Here is a 26,441-nt window from a genome sequence, read left to right as displayed (position 1 = left end):
ACCTATGCTTTCATAATGCTCTCAAAATAAATGTTAAGACTGCAGTACTTGGATACAGGTTACATGAAGCATTTGGTAAACGCCTGATACATATTAACCAAACTTGACATCAAGTACAAGAAATACAGGTACACTTTAAGCACACGTTTCAAAATGCTGCAGCATGTGCGACATATAAAAGAACAGTTACCACAATGGATGTGCCTCTTGCCTTTGAAAGGAGCCCACATAAAATTGCCTTGAGAAAGATTTACAATAATGAAAACTTGCTACCTTGGGACAAGAGTAAAATACCTATAAGATCAAGTGTGATTCTTACAGTAAATGTAGAGTTAAAAGTATAACAGCAGCACATTATTAAGACAGTATAACTGGAATTCAATTTTTATAACAGCAAACTCTCTTTCTATGCTGTACATCAGTGGTTAAATAAACAGATTTTTAACTGAAATCTTTAACCATTTACATTTCAGTTATCTTAGCTTTTTATGTTGGTGATCAACCTCCATGCGCACTTGATAATTGCTATGGCATACCTATGATGACTTCAACTTTATATACAGTATTTACACTACTGCATATACAGTATATATATCTCATTATTCACCTAGTCATGCACCTCATATTTGTGCTCCATAAAAGGCTTGAAAAATGAAATGTTGTTTAAGCCCATGACAAAACTGTATGACATTGCTTTGTTTCTATGAGGATGTGACTACACACACAGGAAAAATATAGAGGATGTGATTAGATACACAAGAAAAACTGTATAAAGTGGCTTCTGTTTAAAGAATGATAAATCATATTAAAAAGAAATGGTTGAAATGTAAGGGAGAAATCTAATTAACAAGCTTTTCGATTCACATCCATTCTCTTTTATAACTTTACAATTGTAGTTAATATTTTCAAAGGATATGGAAAACTTGCTATAGCAAAACAGTTTTCATAAATAGGGCAGAAAGACTGAAGGATTGGAAATCAAAGAGAAAAAGGAAATGAGTAATAGTCCTTATAGAAAGCAATACATAAAAATCGGTTATGTTTTTGGTGTAAAATCTCCAAGCCTTCTCACTTACCACCAACACTAGTGCTATTATCATACATAATTTCCTCTCCTGTATAGTCAACAAAATTTTGTAAATAATAGTACACAAAGAATCTGGCAATTAATGGGAAATTTTCATACATTTGACAAGAAAATGAAGGCAACTGTACAGTAATCACTTTATGAACTTCTTGAAGAAAGCACAAATAAAACAATACCATCTTTTGCACTAGTACTTAGAACACTTGTTTTGGATGATGGTAACAATATGAATGCCACTGCTTATCTTGAACTTTATTCAACATCTTCATCCACAACTTTGTTTCCACCAGCAGCCTGCAGTATGCTCTGCAATCAGATCAAAAGACAGTGAATACCTTGCAAAAGATTTTTTTAAAGAATTAAGGACCTAAAATAAGACTGCTCAATCACATAAAAATGGACTGCCTCATGTAACTGTTATGATTAGAATGCATATGTTAAGGCAGGTGATTCAACCGATGGACTAGTGCACTAATCATTTTATAAAACAAAAATGTTTTAATTCCACTATCTAAAACAGTTACCTCACAAACTGAAGTTTTGCCTACAATTCCCAGAAACACCAGGTATTTTGTAAAAGCTTCATGTCCCTAACTGTGAAAAGCACATATTTGACCACTAATAGCTTCAAACTCCAAAATTCCTTAACTCACCTCCCCAACAGCTGGCAACTTGTGTAACAGCAGTTGGAAGACCTGAGGCGGGAGCGTCTGCTGCAACACCTGCAAGAGTTGCTGGGGTTGTCCACAAACAGCCACTGCACGACTTAAGTGCTCCACTCCTGCCTCAATTTCTCCCTGGGCTAAGAGCTCTTCCCCAGCCTGCAACAACAATTTTGAAAAGTTTATCGTAACAAATTAAACCACAACATATTTAACACTGCCATATAATTGTAAAGCCTTATAACATTTAATTTTTTTCACAAAATCAATTTTGTTCATTTATAGCCCATTACTTTGCAATATCCTAACATGAAGTCATGTTAGGAATGAAACAGAAGTATGTGGGAAAATAATTATGTAGGGAAAATTAGCTAAGGAAATCTGCCGGTAGAGTTACGGTCGATGAAGGCGAAGGAAGGGAAGGTCGAAAGTGTGGTAGGAACAGATTGCAGTCATAGAAATTTGAAAAATAAGACTAAACACACTCGCAACTTCGCCAAAACATAAGTGTTGAGTACAGTGGAAAATCTGAACTTTGACAAATCCAATGGGTGGTTACGGTAGATTAGAGCAACCAATAAGATTCATATAAGGGTGGCACCAGAAGTTAGAAAAGACACTCAAGTAGAAATAGGGTGTACCCTAGTAGAAATTAGGGAGTAGCCCAAATTGAGAGAATAGGTTAAGACTTCACTTGAAATCTCAGAGAATATCAGTTAGGAACTAAAAACTGGACATAAAGGTTGTGTCAGTGGAACCTCTGTAACCTGTGTAACTTGTGTGTACTGACAGTGAATTGTGTGTTATAATAATAAGTAAGATAAACAAAGTGGTGTTTAACTTGCCAAGAGTCCCATCATATGTATCCATGCAAATACTCCTTGTTAGTGTTTCTGCATATAACGTAAGATATGCAGCTAAATAAAAGATTTAATTTTGTATATGTATATTCGTTATACAATCTGTGCGCATGTATCACGTGGTACGTCACGTGACATGCCATGACGTCATCACAAGGAATGTAGGCCGTGAATGATTGGACCTGCGGCAGTCTTCTAGGAACAGCGAGTTAGTAACATTGAGTTGGATAGATTTTTGCGTTTAACACTCCTGAAAGACTGGATAAATGAAAGGAAATGAATAAATCTGATTTCAGAATCTGCAGAAGTCCAGTGTAAATATGTTACAATATAACAATTAAGTTCCTAAGAAAAGAAAAACTCAACAACAACTCATATAACAATAGCCAATAGAAACAAATGCAAACCAAGGCTACCAAAGAAAAGACTGACTAATAATAATAAAGAGAAGAGAAAGAGAATAAAAAGAACATATACAACAGTAACAACAGTCACAAGACATGTCCCAGAATAATAATTCTGCTTTTCACCTCAGTGCATATGCATGCAGATCCCTGAGCACCTCCCAAGTGGTGGAAACTGTTCATTGTCTGTACATTCTAAACCAGCTGCCACTAGGAGGGGTCTCTGAGAAGAGGGCAAATTTTTCATAAAGTATTGTGTTACAGCCTGTGAGAGGTCTGCTTCAGGTTCAATATTATGATAAACAAATAAAAATTCAACACCAACAGTTGAAACTGGGGGTATGAATATAGAAAGAAACACTAACACAACAAAGGTTTATTTACAAGCTTGCTAACAAAGATAAATGCAGAATGGTGTCTCCTGTTTACATAAAAAAGGCAAAATCTTACAATGCGTGAACTGGGGAAGAAGTGAGGTAATTCAAATACTTGCTGGCCAGTTTTGCGACTCGAAGCGATGGCTTCACAAAGGAGAACGGTGGAACTTGAGTCGTTTTCTTGACTCCGTACTGCGGAAGCCAATGTCTATTCTTGATACTCGAAGGGCAGGAACTCCTCGAAATCTCTAGTAGAAAGTTTCTTCTCTCAAGGCTTGCTCAACATCGAAAATATCTCGGTCATCCACTCCTAACGACGACTTGACCAAAATTAAATCAACTCTTGAGCGCCTTTTTCTCTCCGATCCTTCGTAGGTTCCTTCTTCTATTATCTCTCTCGGATGATCTCTGCTGCCGAGCTCTCACTGATAATATGATCTGTGGCTCTTACTGATGATCTGCTCTCTCCTACTTCATCAGTCGTATTTATACGGCAATCTGGGGGCAGGGCTACCAGCGAGCATCACAGGCTCCCGAGATTACAGGAACTATTTAGAAGAATCTCGAAGATGTATTGCATCCAAAATTGCGGCGTTTCTCAAGACACTTCGGCGCCTGTTGCATTCCCCAGCACGCTCGACGATTCCAGCACAATCATGAGAACAGGCGCCTCCAACACGGGCGCGAATGCCTCCTTGCTGCAGAACTTCTCGAAGATACATTTCCTTTCCTATAACTCGTAATTCCTTGCTATGAAGCAATTACCATTACACGTCCCCCCAAAAAAGAAAATAAATGAAATCAACTGATATTATTTTTTTCTAAAGAGAAACAAGAATTAAACAGCAGGGGAACAATTCTGCATAAAGCTTTAATCCAGTCAAACACGCACACTTCTCCACTCACACACTCACTCGTGCGAAAACAGAAAACGGTCATTAGGCTACTCATTCTGAAAACTCTAGAGAGGCTCTATTAGCTATCACATTATCCTTCCCTCTTAATTCCTCTGTTTCCTGAACTCCGATAAAACTTGGAAATACTAAAACACCTCTTGTGTTTTTCTCAACACTAATTTCTCTCCGTAACACTGTCACATCGAACACTGGCGGTGGCCATGGTACGGGGCATTCTTTATAATTCTGAAGCAAGTTTACATTCACTGACTTTGCTCTACTCTTACCCATATTAATTACACAATGTATATTTCCCCTCTCCTTTAACACTGAAAAAGGACCTTCGAACCTATAAGATAAACCGGAACCTTCTTTCTGGACTAGTACTAAAACTTTATCTCTTACACACAAACTTCTCTTTTTTGCTCTAAGATCATGTTTCCCTTTAGTTTCCCCTTGACTTCCTTTCATGCTTCTGTTCTCCTCCACTAGTTGCCAAACATCTCTTAAATTGTTTTTATAATACTCTAGATTAGTTGAGCAATCTTCTCTACCCTTACTTCTAGGCAAAGGTCCGACCATGTCGATAAATACATTCTCAAAAGATTCGCCTACTGAAGGAATATTACACAACGGAACTCTGGGAGTTACTTGATTCGGTTTCCCGGCAATTTGGCATTCATGACAGCTTAAAACATACCTTTTTTATTTCATTTTTCATTTTAGGCCAAAAGTACGACCTAATAATACACCTGAAAGTTTTATTTACTTCTAAAATGACAATTTGTCTAAAATTGCATTTTTCCTAACTATACAAACCTGAGGTCCTTTTACAATAGGAAGATACTAGCGGCAGCTGGATAGGTCGTAATTCTTTCGAACAAGGGGTTCGGTAGTTAACTGCTTGTCCGACAGGCGCGCGCGCGCGCACTGGGAGGTAAACAAATCACTTTTGCTTTGGCCCAAGCCAAAAACTGCAGAGTGAGGGGTGGCATGAGGTGGGGCTATGTGTAAAATGGACCTCAGGTTTGTATATTAGGTAGGAAAAATGCAATTTTAGACAAATTGTCATTTGTTCCGACACGGCATACAAACCTTCGGTCCTTTTACAATAGGAAGACTCACTTCTTTGGTGGGTGGAATCTGAGTCTTTTGTGAACAGACTGGTGTTGCGCCCTACCTTGGAAGCTTCCCTGGTCGTAAGAGCGAGGGAGGGATCCAAGCCTCTGTCCGATTGATCGGGGTGTGCACCGCAGGATCAATGGTCAGACCTCTGGACCGAGTACTAAGAGAGGGGCATGCGCATCTCTTAGTACCAGCAATGCAAGAACTTGTTCCTGTACAGGCGCAAATATAAAGTCATGGGTTTGACTCTTGTAGGCATCCACTTTCCCCCCTTGCAGAAGGAAGTGGTGGATATTCTGCTCCTATCCCTAGTGAAAGGGATAGGATGGGGCTCTGTCATATAGCTCACCTGCATCTCGTCCTCATCCAGCGTAGTGACGACCATGGCCCTCTGCCCACAGGTAGAGGGGAAGGAAAAGATGGGAAGAGAGAGCCAGTCACTCACTCACTCACACATCCATCCACACAGTCACACCAGGACTCGATGCTGTTCAGCCTGCGAGGGTCTGGGTTAGCTACACAACTTGTTGAGCAGCCACCACGGGTCCCAAGGAAAAGGTATCCAAGGACCTGTGGCAATATCCCGAAGGTAGAAGGACGTAAAGGTCGTCTGGTTAGACCAGACCCCTGCCTTCAGGACCTGCGCCACGGAGAAGTTCTTGCGAAACGCCAACAAGGGGCCACTACTTCTGACTTCGTGAGCTCTCGGACGGGACGTACGGATGTCGTCACTACCATCAGCCTCATACGCCCTCCTGATGACCTCACGCAGCCAGAAAGAAAGAGTGTTCTTGGATACTTCTTCTTGGTGACCCCGGTGCTAACGAAGAGGCGTCGACACTCAGGCCTGAGGTGACGAGTTCTCTTCAGATAGCGCCGTAGCGCCCTCACAGGACAAAGCAGCATCTCATCCGCATCATTATCGGTGAAGTCCAATAGGGAGGGAATCGTGAATGACTCGAACCTGTCATCAGGGACTGACGGTTTCTGAGTCTTCGCAACGAAGTTCGGGACGAAATCGAGCGTCACGGATCCCCATCCCTGGAGTGTCGTACATCATAGGAAAGACCATGAAGTTCCCCTACTCTCTTCGCCGATGCCAGGGCCAGCAAGAAGAGGGTCTTGAGGGTCAGATATCCCTGTCTGACGACTCTCGGAGTGGCTCGAACGGTGTTCGAGTCAGACTCCTAAGGACGAGAGTCACGTCCCACGCAGGGGCCTGAGTTCCCTGGGTGGGCAAGACCTCTCGAAGCTCCTCATCAGCAAGGAGATCTCGAACGAGTTCGAGATGTCCAACCCCCTCAGTTTCAGGACGAGCGCCAAGGCGGCTCTGTATCCTTTCACTGTGGGGACTGATAGGAGCTTCTCTCGGCGCGAAGAAAAACGAGGAAATCCGCTACCTGCTGAAGAGTGGCTCTGAGAGGAGATAGACCCCGTCTACGACACCAACCACAGAAGACGGCCCACTTCCCCTCCCCGGTACACAGCTGCAGAGGACTGACGGACGTTTCCAGCCATCTCTGTTGCTGCGCTACGAGAAAAGCCTCTCGTTCGCAAGAGATGGGTGGATAACAGCCAGCCGTGAAGACGTAGGGACTGGACTGCTCGGTGGTAGCCGCTCGACGTGTGGCTGGGCGAGAAGGTTGTGCCAAGGGGGAATCTCTCTCGGTTTCTCCTGCGAGAAGAGCCAGCAGGTCCGGATACCAAATGGCCTGTGGCCATTTGGGAGCCACCAGGATCATCCTGAGATTCGGGGTGGACCAGTGCTCGACTGATCACCTTGCGAATCAGGCTGAACGGGGGAAAGGCATAGACGAAGAGGTTGTCCCACGGGTGTTGAAGAGCGTCCTCTGCAGCTGCCCATGGGTCCGGCACGGCCGAGAAGAAGAACACCTGGAGCTTCCTGTTGTGCCGGGTGGCGAACAGATCCACGACTGGTCGCCCCCACAGGTCGAAGAGCCTTTCCGCCACGTCCTGGTGTAGAGACCATTCGGTCCCTATCACCTGATCCCGACGGCTGAGCGTGTCTGCTACTACATTCCTCTTCCCTGGAATGTAGCGTGCCGACAGCTCTATTGAGGTGTGCCTGAGCCCACTCGTGCACCTGCCGTGTCAACTGGTACAACGGGAGGGACACTAGGCCCCCCTGTTTGTTTGACGTAAGCCACCACCTGGTGTTGTCGCACATCAACACCACTGAGTGTCCCATCAAGCGGTCCTGAAACTCATTGGAGAGCGAGGAACGCTGCCTTGAGTTCCAGTACATTGATGTGAAGGGGTGCTTGTCGTTCTCGTGCCCACACTCCTGAAGTCAGCAACTCCTCCAGGTGTGCGCCCCATCCCTCGGTCGATGCGTCTGAGAACGAGCTGCATGTACCGGTGGGGGGAGTGCGCAGAGGCACTCCTCTTAATTGAGGTTCCTGTCGTCGAGCCACCAGGCTAGGTCCTGCCTCACCTCCTGTCAGTGACACTGGAAAGCTTGGGGGATCCGTCGCCTGTGACCAACTCTCCTTTAGTCTCCACCTGACTGAAGAGACCGCAGGTTGAAGAGCCCGTGAGGGACTAACTTCTCGAGTGACGACAGGTGTCCGATCACGACTTGCCATCGCTGAGCTACCTGTTCCTGCCGAGACAGGAACTGGTTGGTGGCTGCCTCCCTGAATCTGCTGATCCGCGGAGTCTGCGGGGAAGACTCGCCCTGCTACCGTGTCGATCAGCATACCCAGGTACTTCATCCTCTGCTTGGGTTCGAGATCGGACTTCTCGAAGTTCACAACGATCCCCAGATCGCGACAAGAACTCGAGCAGCCGATCCCTGTCCTGTAGCAACTGCGAGCGGGAGCTCGCCAGGACTAACCAATCGTCGAGATACCTCATCAGACGTATCCCGTGCGAATGGGCCCAAGCAGACAACCAGAGTGAACACTCGCGTGAACACCTGTGCGGTTGAGAGACCGAAGCACAGTGCCCTGAACTGGTACACCGTCCCGTCGAGGATGAAGCGGAGGTACTTTCTGGAGGACTGATGAATGGGTATTTGGAAATACGCATCCTTCAAGTCCACTGAAAGCATGAAATCGTTCTCCCTGATGGAGTCGAGCACTGAGCGTGCCGTCTCCATCGTGAACCGGGTCTGGCGAACAAACCGGTTCAGGGGAGAGAGATCTATCACCGGGCGCCAGCCTCCCGTAGACTTTCCACCAGGAGAGCGACTGTAAAAGCCCGGTGACTGATCCGTAACGATCTCATACAGCTCTCTTGCTCAGCATGGTCTTGATCTCCTGTCTGAGTGCTACGTCCTTCGGTGACCCCGTGGACGTACGACTGCTGTTGGACCGGGTTGGAGGTGAGGGGTGGCCGAGATTCGAAGGTAATAGATATCCCTCCCGAAGGACATCTACAATCCAGGTCTCGGCGCCGTAGCGCTGCCAAGTTGCCCAATGGCTGGCCAGGCACCCCCCCCACTTCCGGCAGCAGGTGACGGGGGAACGCCGTCCCTAGCGTTTCCCCCCTTTTTCTTGACTTCTTCCCAGAGCCTCCACGGGATGAGGAGGGCTGGGAGGAGGGCTGGTTACGGCCCCCCCCCCCCTTGCCAGAAGTCGAAGAAGACAGAGTCATTCCTCGGGGCTGGGCGACGCAGCAACCGTCTTAGCAGACCGAGGAAGCGCTAGCCGAGCTCTTAGACTTGGCCGCAGTCCGAGGCTGCCCAGAAGCCTTCGAGACTGCCTGGTGAACTAGACGGTCACTGTCATCAGTGCGCCGTCTGTCCCACCGCAGCGTCCACCATCTCTCGTGGGAAGAGAGACGTGGAACTCCGTAAAGGTCCGTTTCGAAGTCCCAATGCCGCTTCACGCCCGGCCGCCCTGGAAACAAACCCGAGTAAGGACAGCGTCCTTCGTCGAAGAACCAGGTTGGCCCACAGGTTCACCGTCTGGTGGGCAAGGAAGGAGATGGCTCTTCCCCCAGACTGGCAAACTCTCCTGAAGGACGAGTTCATCTTCGGGAGAAATTCCCCCGGAGTTGGCTGCGACCTTAGATACTGTGAGGGACCACAGATCTAGCCAGGAGACGGCCTGGGAAAGCTGCCATGGCGGTAGATTCCAGGCCGAGTGCCTCTTGCTGCGAGAACCACAGGTTCTCGGACAGGAGCTGTTGCAGAGACACACCCGGAGTCAGCCCTCGCTAACTCCGGGTTTACCTGTTTGGCGGCATCGGATCCTCAGATGGCACGTAAAAACCGCCGCTGTCGTAGCAGAGGAGGTGGAAGTAGCTTGCTAGACCTGCCAGACTTCAGCGAACCGTCCTGTCCAGAGACAAGCGATCAACTTGGTCCAGCACTGAGTCAGCCAGCTCTGACCGCGGCAAACCCACCGTCGGTCAGGGTTCCCTCTTCGGGCCCCAGAACGATCGAGCCGGGACGTGGGCTCGGATGGTGGGAGCGGCGATCCTTCCCCGAGGTCGTTGTGCTGACGAATCAGCGCAATAACCTCGGCAAAGTTCCTCTGGATCTCGGGCGTGATAGCATCCTGTGGAGTCGGACCGTCCAGTCCCTCGAACAGGAGTACCTCCCGAGACCCTCCCTCCCTCAAGGGAAGGAGCAGCGACAGCCCCCTCTCGGTCTCCTCCAGCCACCTGTGCGTAAGACCTGGCTGGTCGAGAACCGAGCCTGGTACGTACGACGACGTGGCGGGATCCTGAAGGGCGCACCCCTTCACGATCACTCCCTCAATACCTCGCCCCTCCCGGTGTAACCCGAGGAAGGTTTGAAGGTATGGGAGAGGCAGAACCTGACGCTCCCTTCCTCCGCGCTCGCTGGCAGAACCAGCGGGCTTGGAAGACTGCAGGCGATCGTCAACCCGCGGTGGCGATAGAGCTGCAGGCCTAGTCGAGCCGTCTCGCTGTGGAGAACGGCTGGACCGAGAACAGCGGCCCCGGTCTCGTGTGTCAGAGGAGCTGGTGCTGGTCGCCGTACCCGATCGCTCTCTGTGAGAGTGACGGTCAGGCGACCGGCGAGCTCCACTGTCACGGTGAGACCGGTGCGTATCCTCACGGCGCGTCACGTCGCTGGCACCAGCCGTGGCTGTGCCGGCGAACGGGGGGACCTCTTCCCAGCCTCAGCCCGTGGCCGGTCATGGACCGTCACGTTCCGCCCGGGTAGCCAGCTGCTCGCCGCGAGAGCGAGAGCTGGTCTGGTGAGAGTCGCGTGAGCGACTGTCACCAGTCTTCCGCTCCGTGCCTGAACCGGACGCTGAGCGGACTCAGAGGTTCTGGTTCCTGGCTGCACGGTCGCTGGTAGGCGACCGTACACTCGGTACCTCTCGCGAACGAGCGGCCGAGACGGATCCTGCTGCTGTGGCCGAACCACTGACAGCAGGTGAGGAAGTGCCGGTGTTAGCCGGCACCCCTCTGGTCCCCGTAGTCTTCTCCTTGCGGGAGAAGAGACGGGTCCTGCTCCCGAAGGAGCAGGGCGACCAGCGGAAGAAACCCCCCGTCTCACCAGAGCGAGACGGGCCCTTAGAAGCTCCCGAAGAAGACTTTCTTAGGGGGGGGGGAGGCGACCTTCTTCTCTTAGGCGGGGGAGCCTTAGAGAAGAAGGGGAAGAGGCGGCAGACGACGACGACGAAGAAGACGATGAAGACGACGACGACACCTTCCTCCTCTTCTTCTTCTTCTTCGTCAACCTCCTCAGGAACCGATGTCAGGTCTGTCATCCAGGACGGAGCCGGCTGCTGTTGCCGAAGCGACAGGGCGCCCGGACGTACCTGTCCGAACAGACCAGCATCGTGGGAGCAGCGGCGCCAGGAACGGGAACAACATCAGCAGGTGCGGGGCATCACAGGAACGGCAGCAGACACGGCAGGATCAGGAACAGGACAGCAGCGGTGGTCACGGCAGGTACGGCAGATACGGCTGGTCGAGCCAGCGGCACAGACGTCATCGGTACCGGTGGGAGGTCCAGGGGCGAGCTCTTCGGACACATGAAGTCCGGTCGCGGCAGCACGGCAAACCCAGGTGGCGGCATCACACTCCCCCGAGTTACGGCGACTGGCCCCTGCACCGATGTTGTTGGTGTTACAGAGACCGCGTGCTGGGTGTACACCAGGTGAGGAGGTGAACGCGTAGCCGGGAGTTGTCAGGGTCGTGGTGGTGGTTGTGACCTGTAGCGTGCGTAACCGCCACGGAGCCAGCGAGATGATAGAGCAGCCCCTGGACACTCGGCACGCCCTGCAGTCCCAAACGACGCCCACACCTGTCCGAGGTCATCCCTCACGGCAACCGCACCCTGAGGAGGCAAAAGTCTGGGTGGCTTAAGGAGGATCCTATTTACCCGCTCGCGCGAAGACGGAACGCGGATTAGAGGACCCAGAGTAACAAAACTCTACGTCGGGGTATCTAGCGCCCCTCCTCCACCCCACTCGACACATCGGGAGGGAGGAGGACAGAAGGACCTAGACACCCCCCCCCGAAGGGGAAGTGGGCGCGAGACGTGGAAGTTGAGCGGCGGCGGCAGGAAAGAAGACGAAGTGTCCGTCACCAAAGGAGTCGCGGGAGAGCTTTCCGACGACTCCTTTGCAGGCCTTCGCTTCTTCCTGCCCTCATACAATGTCCACTGCGCCTCCGACCAGTCCATACAAACATCACAGGGCTCGGCCCGGGTGCATTCGCGCCCCCGGCACCGAGCACACAAAACATGAGGGTCTATCTCGGGGAAAGATCTGAATTTCCCACACTTGCGCCCTTCGGTACCCGGGCAAAGTCTCCTTGGGGTAGCGAGGCGCGGAGATTCCATCATTAATGAATTCAGCGTAATTAATATGAAAAGAGAGAATACTGTACTTACAATCTTTCATACACAATTACAAACAAACAAGAAAGCAAACGACGAGCAGCGGGCAGAGAGCGAACACACACGTCCATCCACTGTGAGGCCGAAAGCAAAAGTGTTTGTTTACCTCCCCAGTCGCGCGCGCGTCGCCTGTCGGACAAGCAGTTAACTACCGAACCCCTTGTTCGAAAGCTTACGACCTATCCAGCTGCCGCTAGTATCTTCCTATTGTAAAAGGACCGAAGGTTTGTATGCCGTGTCGGAACAATGTCCTTGCTCATCATGTGCTAACTTCAAAACTAGCTCACGAAGCTTCCTAGGAACCACCAATTCTTCGGTGATTTCCCCTTTACTACCGGACTTAGGACGAACATAGTGACACAAAACTTCGTCCTTCAAACAAAAAGCTTCCCCACACATCATCGAGATCATAATCCAGCTTACATTCAAAAATTTGGGTTAGTGTCTCATCCTCTCTCTGCCACTTGACTAGCTCATCCTTATTCACAAGGTTAGCGCCTAATTCATCACCGTAACTAGTACTAGATACCGGTACATTTACTATATTACCCTTGACAGCTACACCTTCCGTTTGGCTATCAATGTCAACAATAGAGTCAGGTTTCTCAGCCACACTCAGGCCAAGATCAACCTCGCTACCTCTATCACACTCGTTCAAATCCACGAACAAATTATGACCGTAGTGCATGTCTGCATCTAATCCCAACCTAGTTACTACCATTTCAGGCACTGGAATATAACACAACAGGATTCACATTCTTGGATAAAGCTACGTCATTACCGACAATAATGTTGACACCATCAACGGGCAAACTGTCAACAACTGCAAGTTTCATTTCTCCTGACACTACCTGACTTTCTAAGTTCAACTTCAACAAAGGAAAAAGAACACAAGTGTTTGGAAATCCACCTAACATGACTTTTTCTTCCATGTTGATTTCTGACCTGTTCGGCACACTCTCTCTCCTAACCAGTGAGACAGCAGCTCCTGTGTCTCGAAGCAAGACCACCTCTCTGGAATCTACTCCTCCAAGAGAGGAAACTATGCCATTCTGACAGAAATTCACCAAAAATTTTCCAATTTTTCTCACCACATCACTCCTACTTGATGAAAGGTTAGCTAGCGATACTGGTTTCTTACCGTCCTTCCTTTCTACTGCACAATTTCTCGCTAAATGCCCTTTCCCATTACATCGGAAAGAAGTTAATTCTCAGCCACTAGATGCCATTTTACTCTTACAAACCTTAAGACGTATGACCAGGTTTTCCGCATGTATAAAAGGAATAGTCACTTTTACTCGCATTGCTATTACTATAACTGAAACCTTAACTGTTTTGTACTCTGCCAGACGAAGGATCATTTCATTTCTTACCAACACTCAAATTATGAGTTAGACTAAATTTGTCAGCTAACCTAGTTGCTCCTGCGAGATACTTCTCCCCTATCTTCTATATAAAGCTTAATCTCAAGGGATACGTTATCTTTGAAGTTTTCTAACAACACTAATGCTAAGGTCACACATTCACGTATCAACGCACGCACGGCCACGCATGAGCGGAAATTGGTAGTTGGCAACAGCTCACGTCAGTAAACCGTAAATGTAACGTAAAACACACGTAAAATCGTAAACGTACGGGACGTGTCGTCCGGGTGCTAAGCTCCGCCCACTAGGGCGCCGTAGGCCCACTCCAGTTTTGAAATGTTCAAAACAAGTCGTGGGTGGTCACGCCAAATGTCTCCTGACGTAGCTCCAGGCATTGCACGTGGGACCCACGGTGACTGCTGCGGGGTACGCGCTAGGGTCACCTGCATTGTTCGCCGTCGTTGTTTTCTTTCCGCCGCGAAGCACGTGGGCCTCCTAATTGCGCTGCAGCCTACGGCGAAACCGATTCACACATTTACAACCCTGTACGACATGGCAACGCTGTAGCGTGGTAGGTAAAAGGTCAGGTCGGCGCCCTCCGGGTCATCTGTTGGAAATCAACTTGAAAATATGGCCACAGGATTATCCCAAGACCTGACGGTCTCAGTTATTTCTTTTCATTGACAATGGCGGATTTTGGAATAATCCTTTAGCACTGGCTCCTAATACGATTTCCACTTTCTCCTGACTTTTGACCGCTATCATCAATCAAACAATGAATTGGAATCTGTCAGAGGGATACAGGGTAATCCCAGGCTCTATTCCCAAGGTAGTATTCCATTGCGTTCCGGTACACAAATCTCAACCAGAAATCAACAACCGGTCATTTTCGTCAACAGGATTCCGGCATCTACCGCCTATACGTCGTCTGTCACACCTGCTCCAGTTAAGAAAATAATTTATGATTAGCAACGCCAGGAACAGTAGAGGAGTTGGGGCCTGGTGTTATTGGTAAGGTTTCCTTTAGGCCATGAATAATCCCGGGTTGGACGAGTACTTATATGGACCCATGCAGTGCGAACCATTTGTGTGGGAGCAGGACTAATGGCTTCATAGCCCTGGGGGCTGTTTCTCTGTGTCTCAGGTGGCTGATCACGATTCAGAATATGGTAAGACAAGGTTTCAATAAAAGCGATGGGAAATGGATAACGAATATAAAAATACTGGGGAAATTTCTGACGAAGACAATTGTTAGGATGTCTAGTAGACCTTTTTGAAAATAACTTTACTGCTTAGGCCAAAAATAACAAAAGACTTCACTTGTAGACAGCAAACTATAGTATAATCTGCTAGATAACTTTCACACACACACACACACACACACACACGAACACTTTCCCGGTAACACGGTATTCTCAGATTATGGAAGTGTCGAAGATATTTATTTCTTCTGAATAGCAGTCTTACAATAATGGTGTAACAAATAATGTAAATATCTAAGAGGAATTCCTATATACATCTAAAAAAATATTATCTTGAATACGTAGAATTCCTATTTATTTTTAAGAATGTTTGATAAGTAATTAGATGTTATTCTATATCGCTTAAATATAAATCGCCCATAGTCAACAGTTTTATAAGTCTTAGTGATGTCTGAATGGTAAAATCGAAGCAAGACAATTCTAGTGCTAATCTTATATAAGAGCTCCCAAAGCGTTCATAATCATAATTCCTAAAACTACGTATTACGTATTGTATTCCCTGTCGACTGGTTACTTGGTTATTGTATAAATATATTCAGAAATGGGGTTAATATATAATCAGTGATGTGCTCATTTACAACCATTATTCTAATTGCGTCTACTGAAATGTTTTTGTTGTACAATTAGAAAGTATATAATCTTGTAAATCTCTCTCTCTCTCTCTCTCTCTCTCTCTCTCTCTCTCTCTCTCTCTCTCTCTCTCTCAATGATAGTAAATCTCGATTTTGTGTGCATATAATTTTCAACTGTAATATTCAGCTGTTGTAGATGTCTTTCGCGGATTCAAACAGAATAAAAATAAAAAAAAAATAAAAATGACAATTTGTCCAAAATTGCATTTTTCCTAACTATACAAACCTGAGTCCCTTTTACAATAGGAAGGTACTAGCGGCAGCTGGATAGGTCGTAAGCTTCGAACAAGGGGTTCGGTAGTTAACTGCTTGTCCGACAGGCGCGCGCGCGCGACTGGGAGGTAACAAATCACTTTTGCTTTTGGTTTTTGGAACCAAGCAAAAAACTGCAGAGTGAGGGGTGGCATGAGGTGGGGCTATGTGTAAAAGGACCTCAGGTTTGTATAGTTAGGAAAATGCAATTTTGGACAAATTGTCATTTGTTCCGACACGGCATACAAACCTTCGGTCCTTTTACAATAGGAAGACTCACTTCTTGGTGGGTGGAATCTGAGTCTTTTGTGAACAGACTGGTGTTCGCCCAACCTTGGAAGCCTCCCTGGTCGTAAGAGCGAGGGATGGTCCAAGCTCTGTCCGATTGATCGGGGAGGTGTGCACCGCAGGATCAATGGTCAGACCTCTGGACCGAGTACTAAGAGAGAGGCAAGCGTATCTCTTCGTACCAGCAATGTAAGAACTTGTTCCTGTACAGGAGCAAATATAAAGTCATGGATTTGACTCCTGTAGGCATCCACTTCCCCCCCCCTTGTAGGAGGAAGTGGTGGATATTCTGCTCCTCTCCCTAGTGAAAGGGATAGGATGGGGCTCTGTCATATAGCTCACCGGCATCTCGTCCTTATCCAGCAGGGTGATGACCGTATCCCTCTACCCACAGGTAGAGGGGTAGAAAAAGATAGAAAGAGAAGCCAGTCACTTTCTCATTTACTATCTATTCATACAGTCACACCAGGACTCGATGCTGTTCAGCCTGCTAGGGTCTGGGTTAGCTAGACGACGTGTTGAGCAGCCACCACGGGTCCTAAGGAAACCGATCCAAGGACCTGTGGGCAATATCCAAAAGGTATAAGGAAGGTGCCGGTGGTCTGGTTGTACCAGACCCCTGCCTTCCATACCTGCGCCACGGAGAAGTTCTTACGAAACGCCAACGAGGGCGAGGGACCAATACTTCTGACTTCGTGAGCTCTCGGACGGGACGTACGGATGTCGTCACTACCATCAGCCTCATACGCCCCTCCTGATGACCTCACGCAGCCAGGACGAAAGAGTGTTCTTTGATACTTCTTTCTTGATGACCCCGGTGCTAACGAAGAGGCGTCGACACTCAGGCCCGAGGTGTCGAGTTCTCTTCAGATAGCGCCGTAGCGTCCTCCCAGGACAAAGCAGCATCTCATCCGTATCATTATCTCATGAAGTTCCCGTACTCTCTTCGCCGATGCCAGGTCCAGCAAGAAGAGGGCTTTTGAGTTCCCTGGGTGGGCAAGACCTTTCGAAGATCCTCCTAAGTAAGGAGATCTCGAACGAGTTCGAGATGTCCAATCCCGTCAGTTTCAGGACGAGCGTCAAGGCGGCTCTGTATCCTTTGACTGTGGGAACTGAGAGGAGCTTCTCTCGGCGAAGAAAAACGAGGAAATCCGCTACCTGCTGAAGAGTGGCTCTGAAGAGGAGATAGGCCCCGTCTACGACACCAACCACAGAAGACGGACCGACTTCCCCTGGTACACAGCTGCAGAGGACTGACGGACGTTTCCAGCCATCTCTGTTGCTGCGCTACGAAAAAAGCCTCTCGTTCGCAAGAGATGTTGGATAACAGCCAGCCGTGAAGACGTAGGGACTGGACTGCTCGGTGGTACCGCTCGACGTGTGGCTGGGCGAGAAGGTTGTGCCAAGGGGGAATCTCTCTCGGTTCTCTTGCGAGAAGAGCCAGCAGGTCCGGATACCAAATGGCCTGTGGCCATTTGGGAGCCATCAGGATCATCCTGAGATTCGGGTGACCAGTGCTCGACTGATCACCTTGCGAATCAGGGTGAACGGGGGAAAGGCATAGGCGAAAAGGTTGTCCCACGGGTGTTGAAGAGCCTCCTCTGCAGCTGCCCATGGGTCCGGCACGGTCGAGAAGAACACCTGGAGCTTCCTGTTGTGCCGGGTGGCGAACAGATCTCGACTGGTCGCCCCCACAGGTCGAAGAGCCTTTACCGCCACGTCCTGGTGTAGAGACCATTCGGTCCCTATCCCTTGATCCCGACGGCTGAGCGTGTCTGCTACTACATTCCTTTCCCTGGAATGTAGCGTGCCGACAGCTCTATTGAGTGTGCCTCGGCCCACTCGTGCACCTGCCGAGTCAACTGGTACAACGGGAGAGACACTAGGCCCCCCCTGTGTGTTGACGTAAGCCACCACCGTGGTGTTGTCGCACATCAACACCACTGAGTGTCCCATCAAGCGGTCTGGAACTCTTGGAGAGCGAGGAACGCTGCCTTGAGTTTCAGTACATTGATGTGAAGGTGCTTGTCGTTCTCGTACCACACTCCTGAAGTCAGCAAGTCCTCCAGGTTGTGCGCCCCATCCTCGGTCGATGCGTCCTGAGCAGCTGCGTCGGGGGGAGAGTGCGCAGAGGCACTCCTCTTAAGAGGTTCCTGTCGTCCAGCCACCAGGCTAGGTCCTGCCTCACCTCCTGTGTCAGTGACAATGGAAAGCTTGGGGATCCGTCGCCTGTGACCAACTCTCCTTTAGTCTCCCTGAAGAGACCGCAGGTGAAGCGCCCGTTAGGGACTGTCTTCCCGAGTGACGACAGGTGTCCGATCACGACTTGCCATCGCTGAGCTACCCGTTCCTGCCGAGACGGAACTGGTTGGCTGCCTCCCTGAATTTGCTAATCCGCGAGTCTGCGGGGAAGACTCGCCTTGCTACCGTGTCGATCAGCATACCCAGGTACTTCATCCTCCTGCTTGGCTCGAGATCGGACTTTTCGAAGTTCACAACGATCCCCAGATCGCGACAGAACTCGAGCAGTCGATCCCTGTCCTGTAGCAACTGCGAGCGGGAGCTCGCCAGGGACTAACCAATCGTCGAGATACCCCATCAGACGTATCCGTGCGAATGGGCCCAAGCAGACACCAGAGTGAACACTCGCGTGAACACCTGTGGGGCGGTCGAGAGACCGAAGCAAAGTGGCCTGCACTGGTACACCGTCCCGTCGAGGATGAAGCGGAGGTACTTTCTGGAGGACTGATGAATGGGTATTTGGAAATACGCATCCTTCAAGTCCACTGAAAGCATGAAATCGTTCTCCCTGATAGAGTCGAGCACTGAGCGTGCCGTCTCCATCGTGAACCGGGTCTGGCGAACAAACCGGTTCAGGGGAGGAGAGATCTATCACCGGGCGCCAGCCTCCCTGTAGACTTTTCCACCAGGAAGAGTCGACTGTAAAAGCCCGGTGATTGATCCGTGACGATTTTCTACAGCATCTCTTGCTCGCATGGTCTTGTCTCCTGTCTCAATGCTACGTCCTTCGATGCCCCTGGAACGTACGCCTGCCGTTGGACCGGGTTGGAGGTGAGGGGTGACCGAGATTCGAAGGGTAATAGATGTCCCTCCCGAAGGACATCTACAATCCAGGTCTCGGCGCCGTAGCGCTGCCAAGTTGCCCAATGGCTGGCCAGGCACCCCCCCACTTCCGGCAGCAGGTGAGGGGGAACGCCGTCCCTAGCGTTTCCCCCCTTTCTTCGACTTCCTCCCAGAACCTCCACGGGAGGAGGAGGGCTGGGAGGAGGGCTGGTTACGGCTCCCCTTACTAGAAGTCGAAGAAGACAGAGTCATTCCACGGGGCTTCGACGCAGCTACCGTCTTAGCCACCGAGGAAGCGCTAGCCGAGCCGTTAGACTTGGCCGCAGTCCAAGGCTGCCCAGAGGCCTTCGAGACTGCCTGGTGAACCAGACGGGTCACTGTCGTCAGTGCGCCGTCTGTCCACCGCAGCGTCCACCATCTCTCCTGGGAAGAGAGACGTGAAAACTCCGTAAAGGTCCGTTGCGAACGTCCCCAACGCCGCTTCGCGCCCGGCCGCCCTGGAAGCCCGAGTAAGGACAGCGTCCCTTCGTCGGAGAACCAGGTTGGCCCACAGGTTCACCGTCTGGTGGGCAAGGAAGGAGATGGCTCCTCCCCCAGACTGGCAAAAGTCTCCTGAAGGCCGAGTCATCTTCGGGAGAAATTCCCCCGGAGTTGGCTGCGACCTTAGATACTGTGAGGGACCACAGATCTAGCCAGGAGGACGGCCTGGAAAGCTGCCATGGCGGTAGATTCCAGGCCGAATGTCTCTTGCTGCGAGAACCACAGGTTCTCGGACAGGAGCTGCTGCAGAGACACACCCGAAGTCAGCCTGGCTAACTCCGGGTTCACCCTGTTTGGGCGGCATCGGGTCTTCAGATGGCACGTAAAAACGCCGCTGTCGCAGCAGAGGAGGTGGAAGCAGCTTGCTCGACCTGCCAGACTTGAGCGAGCCGTCTTGTCCGGAGACAGCGATTCAACCTGGTCCAGCACTGAGTCCGGCAGCTCAGAACGCGGCAAACCCACCGTCGGTCTGGGTTCCCTCTTCGGGCCCCAGAACGACTCGAGCCAGGACGTGGGCTCGGATGGTGGGAGCAGCGATCCTTCCAGTGAGGTCGTTGTGCTGACGAATCAGCGCAATAACCTCGCAAAGTTCCTCTGGATCTCAGCAGTGACTGCTTCCTGCGGAGTTGGACCGTCCCGTCCCTCAGCAGGGGCAACTCCCGAGACCCTCCTCCCTCAAGGAGAGGAACAGCGACAGACCCCTCTCGGTCTGCTCCAACCACCTGTGCGTACGACCTGGGCTGGTCCGAGAACCGTGCCTGGTACTACGACGCCGTGGTGGGATCCTGAGGGGCGCACCCCTCACATCACATCCTCCAATACCTCCCCGCCCCTCCCGGTGTAATCCGAGGAGGTTGAAGGTATGGAAGAGGCAGACCTGACGCTCCCTCCTCGCTCGCTGGCAGAACCAGCGGGCTTGGAAGACTGCAGGCGATCGCCAACCCGCGGTGGCGATCGAGCTGCAGACCTAGTCGAGCCGTCTCGCTGTGGAGAACGGCTGGACCGAGAACAGCGGCTCCGGTCTCGTGTGTCCGAGGAGCTGGTGCTGGTCGCCGTACCCGATCGCTCTCTGTGAGAGTGACGGTCAGGCGACCGGCGAGCTCCACTGTCACGGTGAGATCGGTGCGTATCCTCACGGTGCGTCAGTTCGCTGGTACCAGCCGTGGCTGGTGCCGGCGAACGGGGGGACCTCTTCCCCGCCTCAGCCCGTGGCCGGTCATGGACCGTCACGTCCGCCCACCCGGGTAGCCAGCTGCTCGCCGCGAGAGCGAGAGCTGGTCTGTGAGAGTCGCGTGAGCGGCTGTCACAGTCTTCCGCTCCGTGCCGTGAACCTGACGCTGAGCGAACTCAGAGGTCTGGTTCCTGGCTGCACGGTCGCTGGTTAAGCGACCGTACACTCGGTACCTCTCGCGGACAACGAGATGGCCGAGAGACGGACCCTGCTGCTGTGGCCGAACCACTGACAGCAGGTGAGGAAGTGCCGGTGTTAGCCGGCACTCCTCTGGTCCCCGTAGTCTTCTTCCTTGCGGAAGAAGAGACGGGTCCTGCCCCCGAAGGAGCTGGGTGACCAGCGGAAGAACCCCCCCGTCTCACCAGAGCGAGACGGGCCCTTAGAAGTTCCCGAAGGAGACTTCTTAGGGGGGGGGGAGGCGACCTTCTTCTTCTTCGGCAGGGGAGCCTTAGAAGACGAAGGGGAAGAGGCGGCAGACGACGACGAATGACGAAGCAGACGACGACACCCTCCTTCTCCTCTTCTTCTTCTTCGTCAAACTTCTCAGGACCGACGTCAGATCTGTCATCAGAGCGGAGCCGGGGCTGCTGTTGCCGAAGCAACAGGGCCCGGACGCACCTGTCCGAACAGATCAGCATCGGGAGCAGCGCCGCCAGGAACAGGAACAACATCAGCAGGTGCAGGCATCACAGGAACGGCAGAAAACCGCAGGAGCAGGTACAGGAACGGCAGCAGTGGTCCACGTCACGTCCGTGGACAGCAGCTGGGCAGGTACGGCAGGTACGGCAGACTGTGTAGGCGTCTAGATGGCGGACCAGCGGCACAGACATCCTAGGTACCGGTGGGACGGGTCCAGGCGGGCGAGCTCTTCGGGCACACGAAGTCCGGTCGCGGCAGCACGGCAAACACAGGCGGCGGCATCACACTCCCCCGAGTTACGGCGACTGGCCCCTGCACCGATGTAGTGGGTGTCACAGAGACCGCGTGCTGGGTGTACACCAGGTGAGGAGGTGAAGCGTAGCCGGGTGTTGTAATGGTCGTGGTGGTGGTCGTGACCGTTGCATGGGTGACCGCCACGGAGCCAGCGAGATGGTAGAGCAGCCCCTGGACACTCGGCACGCCCTGCAGCCCCAACGATGCCCACACCTGTCCGAGGTCATCCTTCGCGGCAACCGCACCTGAGGAGGCAAAAGTCGGGTGATTAGGGGGATCCTCTACCCGTTCGCGCGAAGACGAACGGATAGAGGACCCAGAGTACAACTCGACGTCAGGGTATCTAGCGCCCTCCTCCACACTCGACAAGTCAGGAGAGGAGAAGGACCTAGAAACCCCCCCCCAAAGGGGAAGGCGCGAGGACGTGGAAGTTGAGCGGGCGGCAGGAAAGAAGACGAAGTGTCCGTCACCAAAGGAGTCGCGGGAGAGCTTTCCGACGACTCCTTTGCAGGCCTTCGCTTCCTTCTGCCCTCATACAAAATCCACTGCGCCTCCGACCAATTAATAAACACATTACAAAGCTCGGCTCGGGAGCATTCGCGCCCCCGACACCGAGCACACAATTATGAGGGTCTATCTCCGGGAAAGAGCGGAACTTCCCGCATTTACGCCCTTCGGTACCCGGGCATAGTCTCCGTGGGGTAGCGAGGCGAGGAGATTCCATCATTAATTAATTGCAGTTTAATTAAAATGAAAAAGAGAGAAATGATTGTACTTACAATGAATTCTTTCATACACAAACACACCATATACTCAAGAAAGCAAACGACGAGAAGCGGGCAGAGAGCGTCGAAACACACACGTCCACTCGCTGTGAGGCCGAAAGCAAAAGTGATTTGTTTACCTCCCAGTCGCGCGCAGCGCGCCTGTCGGACAAGCAGTTAACTACCGAACCCCTTGTTCGAAAGCTTACGACCTATCCAGCTGCCGCTAGTACCTTCCCTATTGTAAAAGGACCGAAGGTTTGTATGCCGTGTCGGAACAAACTGTAGTAATGTGCTCAGACCCTGCAACAGCACAGCCCCACAACGGTGGGCGTGGTCTTGACGTGAAGTTGATCTGCGTAAGTTCCAGGTAGACGTCCGACCTTGCTTTCTTTGCGCGTACATTTGCGGCGCAAGTTACGTCTTGCTGGCTTACGTCCGGTTAGCCAGTGTCCTGTTACCAGCTGTTAAAGGTCATTTCACCGCGATGATGCCCAAGATCCACATACGTGGGCATACGCCGTCGTGATACGTGAATGTGTGACCCAGCATAAGTTCTTCAAACCATCAAAATCCTCAACTTTAGCAGAAGTTAACCAATCAAAAAACAGCCTTTCTAACTTCTTACCATATTCTACATCCGTGATATTTTCATCCTTTCTCAAATTCCTAAATTTCTTACGGTACGCCTCCGGTACTAGCCTATACGCACTAAGAACAGTTTCTTTCACAATATCATAATTATCACATTCCTCCTTAGACATGCAACTATGCACAGTAAGTGCCCTACCACTCAAAACTGACTGTAAATATAAGGTCCACATTTCTTTAGGAGAACCTACTCGTTCCATTAACTTCTCAAAACACATGAAATGTCATAACATCTTCCTCATCAAACTTTGGTACTAATTTCAGCACTGCACTCATACCTAACCTATCAGTTTTGTTTTCATTCTGGCCTGACTGACTGTTAAGAATGCTTTGTCTTAACCGAGCAATTTCCAACTCGAGCATACGTTCTTTCTCTCTTTCTTCCTGCTCATGCATACGTTCTTTCTCTTTCTTCCTGCTGCATTACCAACATTTCTCTCTCTAGCTGCATTTTCATTACTTCTCTCTCTTGCTGCATTTTCATTACTTCTCTCTCTTGCTGCATTTTCATTGCTTCTTTCAACTGCTGTATTTTCATTACTTCTCTCTCAGCAGCTCTTTCATCTCTCTCATACTTTTCTCTTTCTTCTCGACATACTCATGGAGATCATTCCCCTCTAGACCTGGTAGCTTACCTGACTCTATAAACTCTTTAACCATCTCACTCATTCTGGCTCTTTCTATATTCTCCCTGTTTCAAACTGTTAAAGTGCTGAATATATTCTAAGCAAGGTCGCCACAAAATGTTACGGCCCGTGAGAGGTCCGCTTCAGGTTCAATATTATGATAAACAAATAAAAATTCAACACCAACAGTTGAAACTGGGGATATGAATATAGAAAGAAACACTAACACCACAAAGGGTTATTTACAAGCTTACTAACAAAGATAAATGCAGAATGGTGTCTCCTATTTACATAAAAAAGGCAAAATCTTACAATGCGTGAACTGGGGAAGAAGTGAGGTAATTCAAATACTTGCTGGCCAGTTTTGAGACTCGAAGCAATGGCTTCACAAAGGAGAACAGTGGAACTTTAGTCGTCTTCTTGACTCCGTATTGTGGAAGGCAATGTCTACTCTTGATACTCGAAGGGCAGGAACTCCTCGAAATCTCTAGTAGCAAGTTTCTTCTCTCAAGGCTTGCTCAACGTCGAAAATATCTCGGTCGTCCACTCCTGACGACGACTTGACCAGAATTCAACCAACTCTCGAGCGACTTTTTCTCTCTGATCCTTCGTAGGTTTCTTCTTTTATTATCTCTCTCGGATGATCTCTGATCTCTGCTGCAGAGCTTTCACTGATAATCTGATCTGTGGCTCTTACTGATGATCTGCTCTCTCCTACTTCATCAGTCGTATTTATACGGAAATCTGGGGGCGGGGCTACCAGCAAGCGTCACAGGCTCCCGAAATTACGGGAACGATTTAGAAGAATCTCGAAGATGTATTGCATCAGAAATCACTGCGCTTCTCATGACACTTTGGCGCCCGTTGCGTTCCCCAACACGCCCGACGATTCCAGCACAATCATGAGAACAGGCGCCTCCTTGCTGCAGAACTTCTCGAAGATGCGTTTTCCTTTCCTTTAACTCGCAATTCTTTGCTATGGAGCAATTACCATTACAATTGGGTTTTTTCAGTTTTAAAACATGAAATGACCAGTTGCTTACACAGGATCAACTGAAAATTATTTCATATACCTTTGTGTTGTTCTTTGAAGCAAAGTTTAATGAATGTGGATAGGAGACTCACATCTAGTCATGTTCAGAAATGAATTCACATTTGTCACAACTTTTTAAAAGTGAAGCCGTGGCTGACGTAGTAGATTGTTAAATGATACAATACAAAATCATTTGTCCCTCCCCTAATTTACTATGTCTGTGAGCACTGTACCAACAGAATATGTTGCCGTAAGACTGAACTTGACTCGCCACAAAAACCAAACGTATTTTCTTTGTAGTTGAGTATGTGTCATTCAGGATGATGTCCCTCTGAATGGGTAGAGTCCTTACTTTCATATTTAAAATTGAAGCTCGCCTAAGGGCATAGTTACAAGTCTCCTGTCCTTGGAGATGTCGATTATGTTGACATTTAGTTCCTCTAGGCATTTGCATTTAATGAGGGTGTCCAGAACCAACTCCTGCCAGTCTGAGAGCACCAACAGTTCCCTCAAAAACCTCTCATGACTGCCTGCATGGGGCAGGGAAGGGCAATATGAAAGAAGTTGAGGATCCTCTCAGTAAGGCTTCTAATTATGAAGGAGCAACACTGGCAGGTGATGAAAGAATGACTATTTATTGAAAAGCCTGAATCGATTTTCAAGGAAAGAAAATGTAGGTAGGCCATCATTCAATTATCAAAGCTTGTCCAATTCCTCCCATCCTTTGATAATCAAAAACTTAAGTGAATGAAAGTGGTTATGATGAACAAGTACATCCTTACCAACATCAGTCTTTATCTGTATGTCCTTCAGCTCAACATGAAAGTAATGCCTCTTTTTCTATCAATGCTACAGTCAGCACTTTGAGGGACAAGGTTGGCAGGCTTAAATGAACATTGAAAGTTAAAACCATAAAAATTCAAAAGTAATCATTTCGCTAACAAACACAAACTCATTGAGTCAATGCCTACCAAACAGGAGTTTTGGAGGAAATGCAGAGCAGGTAGTCTCATGGTAAGCCCCAGACTAGAATGTCATACTTTAAACAAACACAAACTCATCTGAATGTCCTTAGCATTAATTAGTACCCGTAGTTCAGCTGTTTATACTGTATATCTAGTCAATATGATAGATATTCGTACTTGATCTTTGTGTATCTTTATCTAAATATGACAAGTTAATACGTCATAACTGTTAAAATTACTGCAGGTATCCTTACTTGTCTATTTTCACTGAATAAATAAGGACAACTTTGCTTTAAGGAATAATTACCTAACAATTCTTGAAGTTCTTTCTAATGTCATAATCACCAATGACTCACCTGAACCTGAGCAAGGAAGAACTTTTGTACAGCCTCCTGGTCCTTCAAGTTAGGCCATGTAACAGAACCGCCCGAACTGCCACCTGCTTTGTTGGCTTTACGACCTGAAATTTTAAGATAAAAATTTAAGAAATACAATGAGGAAATAAATATATAATCTATTCAAATAATCATCATAATTCTACACATACATCAGCATTGC

At 49.5% G+C, this 26,441-nt stretch overlaps 1 protein-coding gene across 1 annotated transcript in view; it reads right to left on the bottom strand.

The window, feature by feature from the left end:
* Positions 1–381: 381 nt before the first annotated feature.
* The window catches only part of LOC135208501 (mitochondrial import receptor subunit TOM20 homolog), a 32,225-nt gene continuing 6,165 nt past the window's right edge, over positions 382–26,441 (bottom strand). Inside the window, exons 2-4 of the mRNA XM_064240751.1 lie at positions 26,240–26,343; positions 1,741–1,908; positions 382–1,393 (exon numbers count right to left, since the gene is read on the bottom strand). Coding sequence (XP_064096821.1) covers positions 1,340–1,393; positions 1,741–1,908; positions 26,240–26,343 — 326 coding nt within the window. The 3' untranslated portion in view covers positions 382–1,339. The remainder of the gene's footprint in view (positions 1,394–1,740; positions 1,909–26,239; positions 26,344–26,441) is intronic.

The sequence above is a fragment of the Macrobrachium nipponense genome, chromosome 35 (genome assembly GCF_015104395.2).
Source record: "Macrobrachium nipponense isolate FS-2020 chromosome 35, ASM1510439v2, whole genome shotgun sequence".
NCBI classification, from domain to species: Eukaryota; Metazoa; Arthropoda; class Malacostraca; order Decapoda; family Palaemonidae; genus Macrobrachium; species Macrobrachium nipponense.
The sequence above is the reverse complement of the archived record's forward strand: the minus strand, read 5'-3'. Positions and strand labels throughout refer to the sequence as shown.